At 42.7% G+C, this 19,951-nt stretch overlaps 1 protein-coding gene across 10 annotated transcripts in view; it reads right to left on the bottom strand.

Annotated features, from left to right (window-relative positions):
• The window catches only part of VPS13D (vacuolar protein sorting 13 homolog D), a 257,423-nt gene that overhangs the window by 177,959 nt on the left and 59,513 nt on the right, over window positions 1-19,951 (bottom strand). For all 10 annotated transcript variants that reach the window (XM_023258138.2, XM_045035116.1, XM_023258139.2 and 7 more), the window contains 6 exons: window positions 16,309-16,491; window positions 10,787-11,009; window positions 6,413-6,623; window positions 4,113-4,284; window positions 3,845-3,957; window positions 1,285-1,497 (listed from right to left, as the gene is read on the bottom strand). In XM_023258138.2, coding sequence (XP_023113906.2) covers window positions 1,285-1,497; window positions 3,845-3,957; window positions 4,113-4,284; window positions 6,413-6,623; window positions 10,787-11,009; window positions 16,309-16,491 — 1,115 coding nt within the window. The remainder of the gene's footprint in view (window positions 1-1,284; window positions 1,498-3,844; window positions 3,958-4,112; window positions 4,285-6,412; window positions 6,624-10,786; window positions 11,010-16,308; window positions 16,492-19,951) is intronic.

The raw sequence follows: 19,951 nt of genomic DNA, 5'->3' as shown, positions 1-19,951 counted from the left end.
GAAATGTCAGGCACATTCAAGCATATCAATATAAACATTGACAACGTGTGTGTGTGTGTGTGCGTGTATGTGTGTGTGTGTGTGTGTGTGTGCGTGTGTGTGTGTGTGTGTGTTTCCCAGCCTTTTACGTACTGGTTTCTATTTACAACATACCTGATAACATCAAGCACTAATAGAATAAAACTGACATTGCTTCCAAAGGTCTCCTTTTGGATTCTCATTGGATGATTTTTTTGTTTTTGTTTTTGAGAGAGAAAGAGACAGAGCGCGAGTGGGGCTGAGGCAGAGAGAGAGAGGGAGGGAGGGAGGGAGGGAGACATCGAATCCAAAGCAGGCTCCAGGCTCTGAACTGTCAGCTCAGAGCCCAACGCGGGGCTCGAACTCACAAACCGTGAGATCATGGCCTGAGCTGAAGTCGGATGCTTAACCGACTGAGCCACCCAGGCGCCCCTACATTGGACGATTTTAGGTCAAACCTAATTTTTCAGTTTCTGGGTCTATCCCCACTTAGTCATAAAATTTTACAGTAGGTCATAAAATAACACGGCTACATCAGTAATAATACTAAGAGCTGCCAACTGTGTGCAGCGTGCCAGGATTGTCCTTAGTTCCCGCCTCTGCCCTGCGAGGTGGGTATGGTCACCCTTTTCTATCTTATAGACAGCTGCAGCTTAAAGTGGTTGAACTTGTCCAAGGACACACAGCTAGAAGGTGGTAGATCAAGGTCTTAAGTCCGGAGCTGTACAATTCCAAAACATGTACTCATTCCACACACACCACTGCCTAGCATAATACCGGGAAGAAAAACATCATCTACTTCAAAGAGGCTAAAGTCCTTTTAAGTGGAGAAGTGAGTTAGCGAGACTCGCGCAGATCAATTAATAATGCAAGTCAAAACCACCTATCTTTCTATAATGTCTATGGACCAGAAGTCTTTTACCCCCTTAACCAAGCGTAATGTCTTCTTTCCTCAATTCACTTTACCCATTAAAACAGTCTACAGCTTACAAGGAGGTTGATTTAAAGACTCTGGTTTAATTCTAGACTTTTTTTTTTTTTTTTTTTTTTTTAAGGCAACAGAGACATCTTTTGGCCAATAAATGAAACTGCAAGGTTACAGGATTAGTAAATTAATCTGTGAGCTGCACTGGGGAGCCATTATCTATCTTGTCTGTGATTCCTCAGTCCTTTGATGCTCTAAAGCTGACACAAGTCTTGGCCCACTGCCCACAAAAGGGAATTTCTCGATAAAGAAAAGGCAGGGTCAGGGTCTGGATCCACTACCTGAAATGTAGTTCGATCTGAATGGATCCCTGGGCAGTGCTGCTGTTCCTGGAAGGCTGAAAAATACAGCTGAATACATTTGTCATGCCGGGACTGGCCTTCTGCCCAGCATAGCGGGTGTCAAAAGCCATCATGGAATGGGAAACCAAGTTAATGGACTTGGTTTGGTTGGAAAAGCTTTCATAGAGCAGTTTACATTTCTTGAAGTCAAATCTAAAAGGGAAAAAGCAGACAAGATGTTACACTCTTCCAGTTTACAAAATTACCTAAGTTCAAGACAACAGAACAAAATCCTAAGTATACCTGAGTTCAGTGAAGGAGAGAAACTTTCACTGATTTTGTTAACAGACTCCTCAAAACAGATGTAGTGTCGTTGTGCCCTGTCTCTTACTTTCCATTTCCAGGAAGATGACCTTGTCCATAGGGACTCCGTGAGGAAGAACACCACCTAGTATACTCTGGGTGCATTAACATTCTTGTTTCTGACCCTAAGTCTGAGAAGGCTGTATATGTGTAACAATCCCCAAAGGACGTCAAGGGTCCCTTGAAACCATCCCCTGTCAACTCCTAGCCTGCCTGTGGGATTCTCTCTCCACAGTCTGCCGAATTTTTATATAACCACTACAGCTTCCTGGAAATAATCAGAACAAATTAATACTCTTCATACAGAGAAATAATGCAACTGGTCCACCAAGAGGAAGTGCATTTGGGACCATCTTTTTTTTCTTTTCTTTTCAGTAACAGAGAAAGCTGCAATAATCCAATTCATAATTTATTCAGTACTATCATGACATTCTGTGCCGAATTACTTCATTTTGTAAAAAACTAAGGATGTAGCCAACCATCAGAAAAGAACTGCTAGCTCACAAGACAATCTGGGACCCAAGCCTTCGTTATACCATGTTTCGTTCAACTGAGTCAGATACAGGCCAGCATGGATTCTCGAGGAAAGACAAAGGAAAAAAAAAAAGTGTTTCAGTAGGGAAATTTCTAGCTTTTTGAAGTCCTGTTTTCAAATACTGAACCACTTTTCCAGCCATATGATCTTACGCTAGATAAAAATTCCATCTGGAAAATAGAAGATCTGCCCAACCTCAAATGGTTGTCAAGAGATCAAAATGAAAAGTTTATCAAGTGTGAAAATACAACTCAGTCTTAAAGGCTCTACACCAGTAACCATAAATTCTTGGTCTGCCCAGACCGCGCAAGTGAAACACTAAGAGAATCGCTAGGCAGAACACAGCCTCCTAAGGGCAGCCCAGTGGCTCTTCAGCTTCGGGATGCTTCCAAGTGAAAAGATGGGCCCAGTATGTCAAAGCTTTCAACTTCTCAAAAGAGGTTGAAATCCAGACTTTTTACGTGAAGTCCCCCACTTCTGAAAGGTTGGCCAGTGAGGCAGCTATCAGTGCTGCTCGCCAAAGAGCTCTGGGTCTCCCCTATTCCCCTATGGCAGACACCACTTCTGAGTCCTCTGCACTTTGTGGGACCACGTTCTAACCCATGAGCTCTGCAGAGCACTTGACTGCAGTTCAAAGCCACTCTGGGCTCTTGTTTTTCTCGTTGGCACAACAAGATGCCGGCTGCTCTGTCGGCCACGGTGACTGCAGGAGCAGAGCAGCAGGAGGGCCACAATGGACACACAGCATCAGGAGAAAAACGACTTCGCTTTTCTAAGTCACTAGTATGTCCACATGTCTGTCACGTGGTAGACATGTGGTAGTTTTTACCCCCTGTGGTAGTTTTTATTGATTATTATTGTTTAAGCTATTGATAACATACCATGGCAGCAAGATTATATTAGGAATATACCATAATACAACTTTCTCCATCGAAGCCTTACACCTTACGATTCCCTAGGCTATCTGGAATGTTCCCCTTCCTCACCCCTCCTTGCAACTCAGCTACAACTGAGATGGCTTTTCTGTCCCTCCCAGTACATATACAAATACCGCACTATGTTAAAGGTATAATCTACAAATATCATGAGCGACATTACTGAGCTTTCTGGAACTGTGGTTCTACAGTTAAATACTTTTAAAGCACAGTAGATTTGGGAAATAGGGTGGATGGGAGGTACAAGCTTCCAGTTATGGAATGAAGAAGTCACGGGGATCGGAAGGAAGTACGGCACAGGGAATATAGTCACGGTATTGTAATAATGTCGTACGGGTGACAGGTGGTGGCTACACCTGTGGTGAGCACAGCATAACTTACAGAGAAGCTGAAACCCTGTGCCGTAGACCTGAAACTCAGGGAACATAGTATGTCAACCATACAATATTTTTAAACACTACTGACATTAAAACGAAACAACAAAATCAGTAGATCCTCAGGAAACCAAAGGCTAGCACTATTTCTGAAGCTCTTTCAAACTTATCAGTTTCAGTACCAGGTGTGGGCCTGTCTTTGCTAATAAAGCAACGAATTTAAACTTTTAAAAAGCACCGTGCACCACCTCTGGCCACTCGGCTCTGTGCTAAAGCGAAACAGGTGTATTGTTTGTAACGCCGTTACTGTGATGTTAGTCACTAGGAGCAGAATGGTACCATTAAAGCCATACCTGGCTAAGGACCCAGCACTTTCTTTTCCTTTCGGATCTTTCAGCTCCAGACTTACATTCACCATATCGATGAGGAAACACATGCACGTGTACACTTCTCCACTGAGAACAGTCTGCAAGAGGAAAACGCCAGTCTGAAAAGGGGGTTAATATGTCAAGACACTCATTTGCTTCTTGCCCCATCTCTTCTCTGCAGGTGAGCTGGAGGTGGCCATCGGCTGAGGCTGCCAAAGTTAAGAGTTATGGGACGGCGCGAGGTCTCACTCACGTGAATTCTTGGGTCTTGTAAATCGTAAGGCCGCATAAATTCCTCTATGGGCTCACCGAGGTTGTTCTCCAATAAACCACGGATCAGCTTGTATTTGTACAAATCCAGGGAGCAGTGGACTGAGGAGAGGTTGCCGTGGATAGATATGTCTGGCACAGCGTGACTTATTTCTCTAAGAAAAGAAAAAAAGGTCACTTTGGCAAACAAACCACTAACTTAACACGGACAAAGCTCACCCCCAAATATAAGAGCTCAAGTGTACCCACCTACATTATCAACCAGTTAATTTCTAACTTCCAATAATAAAAATTTCCTGTGGCTTCAAATAAAGCAAGTTAGCACAACTGAGTATCATGCTTGGCAACAAAAAGCCCCTTTTCTCCCAAAATATGCATTTCAAAAGTCCCCAAATCTTCCATGAGTTAGCTAAGTACCCTATTAAATATGGAAAAATCGCATGAGACTCAGAAAGAGTTTAAACATTTCAGTTGGGAAAGTAATAAAGAAATGGCAAGCTCTTTTTTTTTTTTTTTTTTTTTTTTTTTTTAGAAGCGGCAAGCTCTGCAATCAACTCTTCGGATTTCATGATAACTAAAGGCAGAAACCAGTGTTTCACAATGAACCCAGATGGGACATCAGGATGAAATCTGGATCCATTACTTGTCTCTACGGAGATGGGCAGGAGTACAGTTGGGATGCCCGGGTCAGGGGCTGGTACAGCTCATGCCAACCCCGAATAGCTTTTGCCCTGCCCTGCCCATGGTGCAGTGGGCATCATGGACCCTGCAGAGTCCACCATGTTCTGAGTACATAGAGGACCAGAATTTAAAGTAGAAGAGGAATATAAAAAATTACTTTGTCTGCAGAGGAAAACCTACATGTGTTAAAGACCAGTGATGCAATCCACAAAGAAAAGCTGGAAAGGCTCCCCAGTGCGTCCCCCCCCCCAAATTCCTGTTTCTGTGGTGCAAGCAGCTGCTAGGATATCTTATATTGAGTTGTCACCTTCTATTGGGACTAACAGTACAACCCTCTGCACATAAACGCTGATGGAAGTGGGTAAAGTTTACATAATCCGAGTAACAAAGCACATTTTTTTTGGAAAGCATCACTCGAAAAGAAAACGAGGTGTTCGATTTCTAGATAAGGAAGCTCCTCGTAAGACTGCTAAGCCAGTAAAACCAAAGAGAGCCCTGCCAACCATAACTGAGCGCCAGCCAGGGAGCACTTGAATAACAAATACGAACGAAATGTAAAAATCCCAGAGAGAGCGGCTGACCTGTATCATTAATCCAGAGAGAAACAAAAAAAGTGACATTAAATGACTCACCCAAACCCGAGAACCGTGAAGGGAGCGGCCAAAGAGGGATTAAAATCACACTCGCCGCAAGTAACGAGACTGCTTTTCAAAATGCTACACATGAGAACCTCTTCCATTACTTTACAGCCTCATCTTTGCCTGTGGTTGAAACACAAGCATTGCTGCTTTCTCCAAAATCAATGCCCCAAACGGACACGCATCACGTGCTGTGCGCAGCAGCCCCAGGCTGTGCACGTGGCCCGGGTCCCCACCAGGGGACCTGGTTCACAGACACCTGAGAGTCAGGCTCTGGAGGTCTCAGGTGGAGTGTGGGAACATTTATTTCCAAGATGCTTCCCAGACGCTCCCACGGAAGTAATGGCAACTGAAGCAATGCTCTGAACTGCAGACATGAGCATCCTGTGTTTGAGGCCAATTAAAAGGTAAATCAGAGTCAGTGCTTTAGCCTTTCTGGAGTCCTTTCAAATTGCTTACTGGAGTGAAATGGGCAGAACCGCATCTCCACTGTTATTCTGATTAAATGGAGCTCCAGGGTAAGTAGCAACAACAGGTCCAGAATCTACTGTGCTTGGGACATATAATCCAGATGTCACCACTTCCAAAATACCTTCTCTGCCATCACTACCTCCCTACCTCTGCCAAAATCCACGTTACATCTGTGCCCCTTCGCCTTTGTTTCCAAGGCCATGGGGCAATCCTGTAACACAATTTATAACACTGAATCAAACACTAAATTAGAGTCACCTATGTGCCTTCTATCCCTGTATCAACAGAATGTAAACTCCATAACGACAGAAGGTTTTTCTTTGCGTTAGCGTAGCCCTCGTGTCTAGAACATAGCAGTGACTCAATAACCATCTGTTACATAGAAGAAAATAAGTAAATACCTATCTCTTCCGGACTTACCTTCACAGCGCCCACTTCCAAGTTATTAAGACTTTACCTAGGACAGACAGTTACTCAGATGTAAACCACTCACTTGTCCAAATTCCTTTCCACCTGCAATTTCAGCCTACAAGGCTCAGTGAGGAGACTCCCTCCCGTCTGCCGCACAAAATAGGAAGGGAAGATCAGATCTCCACTGCTGTCGTCTGAGCCCTTAGAATACTCTCGTGGACGTCTCTCCGCGGCAAAGATGTCCATGTCTTGCAGATCCACGACAATGCAATCCAGCAGGCAGACGTGGTCTTCTACGTGGACCCAAGGGAAGAGGGAGAATGAAGAAAATAACACCCAAAAGGACTGGCCCTGAATAAAAACTAAAAAGCTAAAGGAAGTTCACTCTGTCTTTAGATGACAGAATCTAAAATGTTCAGAACTGCCAGCTTCAAAAAACTGAGCGTCCGGAGGTCTTCACCTGGCACCAAGACCTCCCCATGCGACACTCCGTGTGCTAGATACTTCCTGTCTGCTCCTCCCCTTCCGCATCACGTACATATTGTGCCACATCCCTTCAGCGTCTCGCTACTGTCCCGAGACACTAGCTGAGCTCAAAGGGTTTATGACTGAAATGATTTGACAGCCATCCCTCCCAAGGACATCCTACAGGGGTGGGGTCTCATGTAGAGATAGTGTCACCCAAAAGGCTTACAAAGTTGTCCAGCACCAGAATTCTTTTCTCAAACAAGTATGTAACCGCTTCCGCTACCAGTGATCTAATCCAAATCACCGTCATTCTCGCCTGGCCCACCAGAAACTCCCCTCCAGTACACCTACACCATTCCCCTTCTGGCCTTCACAAAACCACTCTGCCCACAAAATACCTGAGTAATCCTTAAAAAAATAAACGAGACCGTAACATTCTGTTCTTTCTACGCTTTAATGACTATGTTGAATCCAAAGTTGTTTCTGCAAAACTCCCCCCTAAATCCCTATAAAACCCTGCATAAGCCCACTGCCTACTTTTCCAACCTCATCTCAAGCCATTCTCCACCCTGCTCCTGAAGCCTCAGGCTCACTGGCCTTTGCCTCCCCCAAAACTGCTAAGCCCCTTGCTATCTGAACGGCATCACCCTCCCCTCTCGATCTCGACTGGGTCCTCTCGGTTCTTCCCTCCTGCACCATTCCGTCTTTCCCATAACATCTTACTCTGTCAACACTTAGATGCTTGCTTAGTGCCTTTCTCATCTCCTACGCATGGTGGCAGGAACCATGTCCAACAGAACAAAATTATAACATCAGCATTCAGCCCACACTAAATATATCAGTTCTTGATTTTTTACTATTTTGATAACCATGTGAAAGAGATAAAAGTGGAACTGATCAGGTAGAAGGGGGTAGGGAAAGGAACAGAGGGCTTCAGAGATCCCCTAGGGTCATCACGGAATCCTAAGGATACACAGAAGCAGCTCGAAAACCACGACTTTAATCCCATCTTCATCATAAAGAAATTCTAGAAACAGCACATCAGGAGGAGAAATACTGTTCAGAGAGAGATCTTACCAACCACCTCGAAAGCATCCCGAATCACTTCTTAGAGGCACTCAAGCTGGCCCTCCTCCTAACCACCACTGTCCTCACAGCAACACCAGGTGGTAACAAGTGCTGAGCCACACTGTGCATGTGCCCCCTCCACGCTCTACACGCATCACGGGGAGAAAGCGGCAGACCGTATCACGTGGGTTAAGGATTCGGGCTCTGGAGTCAGACAGCCTAAGTTCACAGTCCAACTCCACTATCCACACAACCGAGGCCAAGCTAAGCTACTCAATCTCTCTAAGCCTTTTGCTCCCTCACGTGTAAAATGAGGATAAAAATGGTGCTATGGGTGCACAGGGGTGCTATGGGGGTGAAATGCAACGATTTACGAAAGAATGTGCCGTGCGATCTGGCACACACTAAGTGCTCAACGGCCAGCACTGTGAGGAGGACTGTGATAACCTCGCTTCTTTAATCACCAACGCAACCATAAACCACCTTCCTGTCGCCTCTAGGACCACAGGGGACTACAGGGAGCAGTACCTAGCACGGTCAGTCCTTGCATGGAACAAAAGACACGCAACAGCCTCGTCAGCTAGCATCCCACATTCTCTCAAAGCCCAATCACGCTGAACTGACTTTGTGGGAATCACATTCGGTTTCCCTCTCTGACTCCTTAGAGCACCACCTCACTTATCCTATCCATCACCCACCCAGAATACATCCAAAAACCGAAAGGGGCACCTGGCTGTCTGAGTCAGAGGAACATACGACTCTTGATCTGGGGGTCATGAGTTCAAGCCCCATGTTGGGTGTAGAGATGGCTTAAATTAGAGAATAAAAATTAAGGGTGCCTGGGTGGCTCAGCTGGTTAAGCATCCAACTCTCCATTTCAGCTCAGGTGACGATCTCACAGTTTGTGGGATCGAGTCGCACATCAGGCTTTGCACCGACAGCGCGGAGCCTGCTTGGGATTCTCTCTCTCTGCCCCTTCCCTGTGCTTGCTCTCTCGCTCTCTCTCAAAAGAAATAAACTTAAAATACATACTTACACACATGAATAAAATTTTTAAAAACTTAAAAATAAATAAAAAAAATAAAAAAACCCAAGGCCAAACTACATCAAAATAAAAAATTCTGCACTGGAAAGGAAACAATCAACAAAACCAAAAGGCAGCCTCCTGGATGGGAGAAGATATTTGCAAATGACATATCCAATAGAAGGTTAGTATCCAAAATATATAAAGAACTTCTACAAATCAACAGCCACAAAACCCAAATAACCCAATTAAAAAATGGGCCAAGATTTCTCCAAACAAGACATGCACATGGCCAACAGACACATGAAAAGATGTTCAATACCATTCATCATCAGGGAAATGCAAATCAGAACCACGATGAGATATCGCCTCACACCTGTCAGAATGGCTAAACTAAAAAACACAAACAACAGGTGTTGGCGAGGATGTGGAGAAAGGGGAGCCCTCAAGCTTGGTAGAATACAAACTGGTGCAGCCACTGTAGAAGACAGTATGGAGGTTTCTCAAAAAGCTAAAAATAAAACTACCCCATGGTCCAGTAATCCTGCAACTGGGTATTTACCCAAAAAAAACACAAAGACACTAATTCAAAGGGATACAGGCACCCCGAGTTTTATAGCAGCATTATTTACAATAGCCAAGTTATGGAAGTAGCCCAAGAATCCACCAACTGGTGAATGGATAAAGAGGGAGTATATATACAATGGAATATTGTTCGGCCATAAAAAAAAAGATTGCAATGTTGCCATTTGTGGCAACATGGATGGAGGTACAGAGTACTGGCTAACCTAAGTAAAGTAAGTCAGCCAGAGAAAGACAAACACCATAGATTTCACTCCTATGTGGAATTTAAGAAACAAACAAGCAAAGGAAAAAAGGAAAAGAGAGGGAGGGAGAGACAAGATAAGAAACAGACTCAACTATAGAGAACAAATCGATGGTTACCAGAGGGGAGGTGGTGGGGGGATGAGTGAAAGAGGTGATGAGGATTAAGGAGGGCACTTGTCATGAGCACAGGGCCACGTACGGAAATGCTGACTCACTATACCATACACCTGAAAGTAATAGAACCCTGTTAACTATACTGGAATTAAAATGGGGGAAAAAAAAAATTAAATTGAATTTTTAATAAAAACCAAAAGGCCAAAACCAGGCTCTCCTCTGGAATGACCAATTCTTTTGTTTCTTTAATGTTTTTTTTATTTTTGAGACAGAGAGAGACAGAGCGTGACCACGGGAGGGGCAGAGAGAGAGCGAGACACAGAATCCAAAGGAGGCTCCAGGCTCTGAGCTGTCAGCACAGAGCCTGACGTGGGGCTCGAAGTCACAAACCACAAGATCGTGACCTGAGCCGAAGTCGGACGCTTAACCAACTGAGCCACCCAGGCGCCCCTGGAATGACTAACTTTTAAAATCTAGAGAACACCAATAACTGGATGGTTCATGTCTTTGCAAAATTGTTGCTTATAGTATCTGTTGTTACCTAATTCACACTAATATTTTTTAAGAGTTCTCTGGGGGTTTTTTAGAATTAAACAGAATGATATTTACGTAAGAAAAGGATAATGTCCAGACAGTGACTTGCAAGGATGTGTCTAAGGAATCGTTCCAGCTATACTATCATCTTCTTGTGTCAACTACCCTGACCCAGAAGAAAAAGTCCTAAGAGGCCATCTAAATCCCTTTATTCACACTGTGTCTTGCTAATTGAACTGTACTGTAGAAGTCACCCCAGTGCTAAAATCTGCATCCTAAGATTCTTAAGCTTTCTAAAGCAAAAGCAAAATCAGAGTATCACTAAAGACCCGCGATCTCTGATGCACACACCCCCCATCCCTCCACCCCCCCAGGTACCTGCCACAGTCCCGTGAATTCCCCACCTTTCTCCTCTCTTACCAGGACTACCAGGAACCCGGCCGGTGGAGGGTGTGGCTTGCTGTCCTTGCTGCTTGGCCGAGGTACTTGGCACAGACTCATTCCTCAGGCTGCCTGCACTCACTCCAGCAGGAGGCATCATAAACAGCCCCTCGGAATGGGTTCCCTTCGGGTCCTCTGCACTCGTCGTTTTCCTCAAACTGTGTTTGGGGGTACCCGTTGGGGAAGCTGAAGGCACAGACTCCTGGGAAGAAACAAAATAAAACTAGAAGACAGGAACAGGGGTGACTATTTATCTTTACTCTCCTGGAAGTCCTATTCCAGTCACTGCGCTCTTCAAAGACTCTATGACACCTGACACTTTCCAAGCACCCCCCAGCTTCCAGAAACGAAAGGAGCAAGAGGCTCGTGGCACTCCCTGCCACACGTAATTCTTTGCAGAGGTGTTACTTATAATTCAATACCTGTTGAAAACTATAGCCATCTTGCAGGAATGTATTATCTTTTGGCTTAAGATGCTAACTGTTGGTGGTTTAGCCTTAGGTCAAACACAGCACAGAGAAAGCAGACCTCTCAGCCATATATGTTGCTGCTTCGCTGGAGGGGAGGAGCTCTTTATTCTAAGAAAATGTATCTAACAGCAATGTGGTTCCAATGGAATGAAGCCATGGGAGTGTCTGGACTTTCTAGAAGTCGCTCCTTCTAGGTTTACATCTCTCATCCCTTTAAGTAACTGTGCAAATGAGAACAAAATGGAAAACATAGGAGGTTGGCCATTCCTATTATGTTTCTGTTCAAGGGCATAAAAATTAAGTACAAACACAGAGTAACATAAATTCTGTAATTCTACTGAAAACACTACATACTTTTTTTTTACACACTGAGTACCTTCAGTTCATTGCCAACTGGGGAAATCTTCACCAGAATGATTCAATAACTGACTTTTAAGCTTTCCCCCAAGCCACTGCGCGACCTATCTGCAGGGCTTCCGATTCATTCACCCCTTCTCACAAGCAAGCTGCAGGGAGGGCAAGAATGGGTTTGCTAGTACTGCCTTGTATGTTTATTTCTCTCAGCATTGAAAAGGGGATGATAATACTGTTCTCCTTCCCAGTTATCTTGAGTAGTAATTACAAGTAACAGTGGAAAAAAACAAACAAACAAAAAACAGTTCTTAACTTTCTGCAATTTTTTTTGGAAGGCAAATTACTAAGCAAATGCTCTTATTTAAATATTTCGACATTAAGGGGAGCCTGGGTGGCTCGGTCAGTTGAGCGTCCAACTTTGGCTCAGGTCATGATCTCGTGGTTCACGGGTTCGAGTCCCACGTTGGGCTCTGTGCTGGCAGCTCAGGGCCTGGAGCCTGCTTTGGATTCTGTGTCTCCTTCTCTCTCTGCCCCTCCCCCGCTCGTACTCTGTCTCTCTCTCTCTCTCCCAAAAATAAATAAAACATTAAAAAAAATTAAAAAAAAATATTTTGACATTAAAAACCTTCCCCCTTGCTTAGTTTACTTAAACTCTAGGACAGTCGTTGCTCCTTCATTAGATTTATCTCTACACAGTCTATATAGTTAGTTTAAATAAATCAACGGCTTGAGGAGATTAACTGAAAGCTTCTGAAAGGCTAACTTAGAAATTATGGTTTAAGCACAAGCTGTGGTTGAGGAAAATGAAAGGAAAAGCATACATAAAAAATCCAAGCCTGCATTCATGGAGACATGGATTTGTGTAAAACAATTTCAAACGCACCGAAGTCGTGGAACTCAAAGGCAAACAACCCTTCCGCGAGCTCTGATTTCAGGATTACTTCCTGTTCTTTAACCACCAGAACACACACTAGACAAACCTCACCCGTGCAAATACACTAAAGGGAAAATGGAAACGCAACGTGATTTCTGATGAAGAAAGTAATTCTTCACTTCATCTAGGCCTCGATCAATTGAGCTTGTGGAGAGGTAAAGATCCACAGATGTATTGATCTGATTACAAATACTTTACCCAGTGACACACTCCAAGCAGCCCTTATGGAATTCTACAGATCACTGGCATGTAACAAGATAAAGCTTCTCTAGGATTTAAGGAAATAAGATCATCAAGAGATTACTACCTAGGGGGGAAAAAAAAAGAAATTTCTTTTATTGGTCCTTAAGAAGGCCTTCTCTACACAGGGGGAAAGTGATTCAGGAAAGGGACAAAAAACTGATAATCAGCCTTTCCAAAATAATGAGGTGCTTTAAAGAGTTAATTTTTGGAAGTTTTCTGCTCTGAGCATATGAATGTGAATTGACTGCTGAATCCCATAAGGTTTTTCGGAATGAACAGTAAGCAAAAGAGTAGATTAATACCTTGAAGAAAAAGCGATCCTTGTATGCACTGCCACTTAAAATCAAATCCTCAAAAACAAATACAGGACAAGTTTTTCATTAAAATGCTATCAACTTTGTGCTGTTATTTGCCTTACTTAACAAGAGAAACTCACGTGCAACAATTTCTTCAAATATTTTGGCAATTCTTTAGGAGCTAACTGCCGAGTTAGCTCACGAGCCCGTACGTAGACATAACCGATGTAGAACATCGGTCCTTTATCTTCGTAGGAAGGGTAGAGAAACAAAAATGGTATTATCGAACCTGATCACCCATTCTGGTTCTAGCTGATCTCTTCCTAAAAAACTAAGTCCTCAAAAAAAAGACTTACCACAAACAAATACATCCTGAAGAACTTACTATCGGCTCAGAAGACCGCTCCCAAGGAGGGATTCGGCTCTCCCTCGGCAGGGATGGCAGCAGCGCTGGAGCAAGATGTTGGAACAAAGTGTCCCGAGGTGACAGTGGGGACAAACTTCACGTGCAAACAAAAGTTCTGACACGTTTGTTCATTACCTAGTCACGTTAACTATAAATACCGCACATTGACGGCAAGCGAGTGAGAAATTTTAGAAGCAGTTACCCATCTTTCTTTTTACAAACGGATCTTTAATGTTAAGCCTCTGGTCAGAGAACAGCAAAATGCTTATCTCTTGACTGTGAAAACAGACTTTCTTCCTTAAGACCAAGGTTACTCGTTCTCTACTAGGCCTGCCGTGAAAGACCAACGCAGGCTAATTTCACTTTTGTGCTCTTAAAAAACGTACTCAAGTGAAAGTCTACTTCTCCCAATCAAAGCGGCCTCTGGCAGGAAGGCGCATCATCCCAACAGGAGGGGCTTCCTTCCCACAGCGAGGTGAGCGAGCAAGTGCTCAATCATCAGCTCTGGCTCAAGGCTGGTCTACGAAGCTCCAAGATACACCTGGTGGCACTCTGCCCTCCAATGCTGGACACTGTCGTTCTGGTGCCACCCTCTGCTCTGATCACTGAATCCGGTTTCTCTGAGCGACTGCAAGTGAGGGGACATCTGGAAGACCCGACCCTTTGTCCAAACACCTTCCCTCTGGTCTGAACACGGACTTATGGCTGCTAAGTTCTCGCTGGCGGTCTGCACCCTTCCTGCTCTACCCACTCCCTCTCACTGCCTCAAACATTTTCAGCTCAGCATGTGTAGGTCAGTAAGAGCGAGTAAATGGAGGTGACTGGGTGGTTCAGTCAGTTAAGGGTCCAACTCTCAGTTTCGGCTCAGGTCATGATCTCACGGTTTCGTGGGTTCAAGCCCGATGTCGGGCTCTGCACTGACAGTGCAGAGTCTGCTTGGGATTCTCTCTCCCTCTCTCTCTGCCCCTCCCCAACTTGCACGGTCTCTATCAAAACAAATAAATAAACTTTAAAAAATTATTTTAAAAAAGAGTAAATGGGGGCGCCTGGGTGGCGCAGTCGGTTAAGCGTCCGACTTCAGCCAGGTCACGATCTCGCGGTCCAGGAGTTCGAGCCCCGCATCAGGCTCTGGGCTGATGGCTCAGAGCCTGGAGCCTGTTTCCGATTCTGCTGTCTCCCTCTCTCTCTGCCCCTCCCCCGTTCATGCTCTGTCTCTCACTGTCCCAAAAATAAATAAACGTTGAAAAAAAAAATTAAAAAAAAAAATAAAAAATAAAATAAAATAAAATAAAAAAGAGTAAATGGATGAGTGAGAAGTAAAACAAATGAAAGAAAACGTGGAGACAGTAACTTGAAAATAATAACATTATTTGCATTTAGGCATCACCAACAAATAAAGTCTCTGGCTGCCTTCCAAACAGAGCTGAGGTCCTTGGCGAAGTCCTGGTAAGAACTAGCACCCTAATCACACTTTTTCATTTTCTTTTCTTTCTATACCTAGAGAGGCAAACAGTAACTGCTCAAATTTATATCTTTTCTGTAATAATCATCGGATTTCTTCCGTCTAAATTATTCTAATGAATTGTGTCACACCCTTTAGAAAATTCAAAAGAGCTACCTACGGCTCTGCAGGAAAGGGCCAAGAGGACACATCCTCCTCCAGTTTACCCTCCCCACAGAGATGTGACCTGAAGGTCTGTGAAGGTGATCACAGTTTAAAGCAATGGCATATAGAAGGCAGACACACCAAGTCTGAGGCCCACACTGTACTTCTGACTAGCTGTATTATCCAAAAGAAATGACCTTAATCTTGAAAAATGGGGTTAATAAAACTAGATACCCCTTAGGTTGCTAAGGAGAAAAAAATAGACAAATACATAAAGAGCTTAGCACTGGGTGATGTGTAAGAAGTATTCAAAATGAACATCGGCTATTTATTGCTGTTACCGGCAATCGTAAGAACTTATAATGAAATCTTACGTATCTCCTCCTTCAAAGGCTCTCTCCCCATGTTATTAGCTGTTACACTAAAGATGGGCACAACTAGTTGGGAATTTCAGTAAGTGCTTTTCTGACAAGCGAAATGAATTTGTACTTAATAAGCAAATATACCGCAAAGCTGCCCTAGAAACCAGCAAGGTTTCATCAACACACACACACCTAGAACAAGACCTTGTCCCTAGTTTGGGCAGCATGAGTCTCCTCAACTGCAGAAATGGGCAGGAGGGGCTCATCAGACCACCTCCAGCACTAAGTCTGGGATTTACTACATGTTCTCATTTTTGTCGTTTATTCTCAATGAGTCCAAATTGTCCCAAACGTAAAATGAAAACAACAACAATCTTTTATCCTTATTAACTCTAAACATTGTCATAAGAAATAAATAAGTGCTACCAAAGTAGTTTTAAACTGTAAAGTCATATACTGTACAAGATTTTATTATGATGATATTCTTAAACAGCTTCCAATAAATCATGGGCCAAAACCCATTCTCTGAAAAAAGACAGGTAGTGTAAAAAGTTATTTATAAGACCAGCCTGTTAAAAAAGCATTACAGAAATGGAAAATCGGTTCTGTTGATTTGTTTGCTAAAGTAAGTTACTGCATACAATTGGTAAAGGTTAGAATTTACACTATCTCTATTAAAAGGCTAACTGAAATATCAATAAAATGTCCCAAAAAATTGTTCAAGCCACCTATACTACAAAAGTAACAGCAGTTATGAGTCATCTTATGACAACATAGGAAACCTTCAAACACGAGTTGAACTGAAAAGGGAATGGACACTGATCACTCACCTTATCCTGCAAGGAAAAGGTCCCGGGAAAACCAGCAAAGAGAAACTTGTTCTTGACTTTCAGCTTCCCCAAATTTGCTACAATTAGATTATTTGATCTGGAACTTTCAGGGATAAGGAGTACAGGAGCACCCGCCTCAATATCCAGGAGTACCCGTGAACAGCGCTGGGCTTGATCTCTCACCTGAAAGAAGAAGGAAAATTGACTCAGAGGCTCAATCAATGCCCTAATTTTACAATCAAATAGCCTCCGGTTCCCAAAACCTTCATGAATTCACAATTCTAAAACAACCGAAATCGCACAGAGCATATTATACGAGCACCATGGAGTTACACTAGCAATCAGTAACAAGGGAATGGAAAACTGCTAAGTATTTGGAAATAAGACCATGCACTTTTTAATAACCCAAGGTTAAAAGAAGAAATCACAAGGGAAATAGGAAAATATTTTGGCCTAACTGCCAAAATAAGGAAAGCATGTATATTAAAACTTGTGGGATGCAAATGTCCATCGACAGACGGATAAAGAAGATGTGGTATATATTCAATGGAATATTACTCAGTGATGAAAAAGAACGAAATCTTGACATTTGCAACAATGTGCCTGGAGCTAGAGTGTATTATGCTAAGCAAAATCAGTCAGTCAGAGAAAGACAAATGTATGATTTCACTTGTATGTGGAATTTAAGAAACAAAACAGATGAACATAGGGGAAAGGAAGCAAAAGTAAGACAAAAACAGGGAGACAAACCATAAGAGACTCTTAAAGACAGAGAACAAACTGTGGGTAGCTGGTGGGGTGTTGGGGAGGGGGATGGGCTAAATGGGTGATGGGCATTAAGGAGGGCACTTGTCGGGGCGCCTGGGTGGCTTGGTCGGTTAAGCGTCCGACTTCGGCTCAGGTCATGATCTCACGGTCCGTGAGTTCGAGCCCCGCGTCGGGCTCTGGGCTGATGGCTCAGAGCCTGGAGTCTGTTTCCGATTCTGTGTCTCCCTCTCTCTCTGCTCCTCCCCTGTTCATGCTCTGTCTCTCTCTGTCTCAAAAGTAAATAAACGTTAAAAAAAAAAAAAATTAAAAAAAATAAATAAATAAAAGGAGGGCACTTGTTGGGATGAGCACTGGGTGTTATATGTAAAAAAAAAAAAGAAAAAAGAAAACAGGTGAATAACAACAGCAAAAAAAAAAAATTATGCAAAGGATTCGAGATCTACTTATTTCTTCTAATTTAAAATCTGTGATGTATTTCCCTTGATATACTTTCACTGGCCAATTAATTAATGAATTAATGTTCTGAAAATTATTTAGCAAAATAGCTCTTATTTTCATATCATTACATTTATCTTTTCAGTTATCTCTTGTAATTGTTTTAAACCAGGCAACTTCTTAGAAGGTATATTTAAAAATTTTAATTTTATATAATTTAAATTTCTTTTTTAAATAAACTTTTTATCAAAATAAAACATACATGCAAAATGGTAAAAAAAAAGTGGTAGTATGCACTTAAAACAGTAGAGAAAAATGTATTAAATGCTTATTTTATTTTTTTTCTTTAATGTTTATTTATATTTGAGAGAGAGAGAGAGAGCATGGGAGGGGCAGAGAGAAAGGGGGACAGAAGATCCGAAGTGGGTTCTGTGCTGACAGTGCAACCCTGATGCTGTATCAGGATTCAAACTCATGACCTGTGAGATCATGACCTGAGCCGAAGTCAGACACTTAACAGACTGAGCCACCGAGGCACTTCTTAAATGTTTACTTTATTTACTCTTTTTTTATTAAAATTTGTTTAATGCTTATTTCTTTTCGAGAGAGATGGAGAGAGTGCGCGCGCGTGCGTGCAAGTGGGGGAGGGGCAGAGAGAGGGAGACACAGAATCCACAGCACAGAGCCCGATGCGGGGCTCAAACCCACGGTCTGTAAAATCATGACCTGAGCTGAAGTTAGACAACCCACTGAGCCACCCAGGTGGCCCTTAAATGTTTATTTTATATAAAAGAATAAAGATTAAAATCAGTGATCAAAACCTCTATTGTAAGAAGCTAGAAAAAGGAAAAGCAAAACGAAGCTAAGTAGAAGGAAGAAAATAATGTAAGGCAAAAATCAGTTATTTAGAAAACAGAAAAATAATTTTAAAAATCAATTAAACACTTACACAACACAACACCCAACAGCCACAGAGTATACATTCTCCCCAAGTGCACGACATACTCGGCGAGGGTGTGGCTGGGCCAGAACACGGGCCTCTCAGTAAGTTAATTATCTGAAAAGACTGATAAAAGTGAGAAACCTCTAGCTCTATTAATCAAGAAAAAAAGGAAGAAAACAAAACTCATCACTGTCAGGAAGGAGTGCGGGACACTGCTACAGAACTTACAAATACTAAAATGATAAGGGAACAGGGCGCCTGGGTGGCTCAGTCCGTTAAGCGCTCAGGCCATGATTCTAGGGTTTGTGAATTCGAGTACTGGGTCGGGCTCTCTGCTGCTAGCGCAGAACCTGCTTGGGATCCTGTCTCCCTCTTCTTTCTGCCCCTCCCCAGCTCACTCTCTCTCTTTTTCTCTCTCTCTCAAAAATAAATAAACATTTAAAAGAAAAAAAATCTTTGAAAGATAAGGGAACCTATGAACAGCTTCACGCCAACAAACTGACAATTTAGATGAAGTGGACAGATCAAGAAAACGGTAAAAGTATCCACAGACGGTAAGAAAATGAATGACGGTGGCTGTATTCCAACACAACTTTATGTATGCATGTGTTTATGTGTATATTCTCACAGGCCATAGTCTGCCAACCCCTGGAAAACTGAACACTGTTACCCTAAGATTAGACACAAGTCAGGGGTGTCTGCTCTTACCCCTTCTGTTTGACACTATACTGGAAGCCCTTGTCAGTGCCGTAGGGAAGAAAAAGAGTTGAAAGGCATACAGATTGAAAAGGACAAAGTAAAACTCTATTCACAGACAACATGACTATCTATGTAAAAAATCCTAAAGAATCTACAAAAAAGTAACCAGAACTGGTAAGTATATCTGGCAAAGTTGCAGAATGCAAGGTCAATGTATAAAAATCAATTGTATTTCTCTGTACAGTCAACAAAGAACTAGAAATTGACATTTTTTAAATATCACTTATAATAGCATCAGAAATATGAAATGTCTAGGGATCGATTTTTAATAAAAGATACATAAGATCAGTACACTCAAAACTACAAACACTGCTAAGAGAAACTGAAGACCTAAATAGAGAAACACGCCATACTGAAGAAACAAAAGACTCAACACTATGAAGATGTCAATTCTCTGAAAGCTGACCGACAGATTCAACACAATCCCCAACAAAATTTCAACAGGCTTTATTGTAGAAATTGACACGCTGATTCTAAAATCCACATGAAAAAGCAAAGAATCTGGAATAGCCACAATTCTTTTCTAAACTTTTTTATTTTAAGGAATGGTTTCTATTTTAAAGTAGGCTCCAGACCCAATGTGGGGCTCGAACTCACAATCTGAGATCAAGAATCACGTGCTCTACTGACTGAGCCAGCCAGGTGCCAAAACAATTATGAAGACAGTTCCTTATGATGTTAAACACATAGTTACACGAAGCAGCAATTCGTCTCTTAGGTATTTACTTAAGAGAAACA

This window comes from Felis catus, chromosome C1 (assembly GCF_018350175.1).
Source record: "Felis catus isolate Fca126 chromosome C1, F.catus_Fca126_mat1.0, whole genome shotgun sequence".
In the NCBI taxonomy this organism is placed as follows: domain Eukaryota; kingdom Metazoa; phylum Chordata; class Mammalia; order Carnivora; family Felidae; genus Felis; species Felis catus.
The sequence above is the reverse complement of the archived record's forward strand: the minus strand, read 5'-3'. Positions and strand labels throughout refer to the sequence as shown.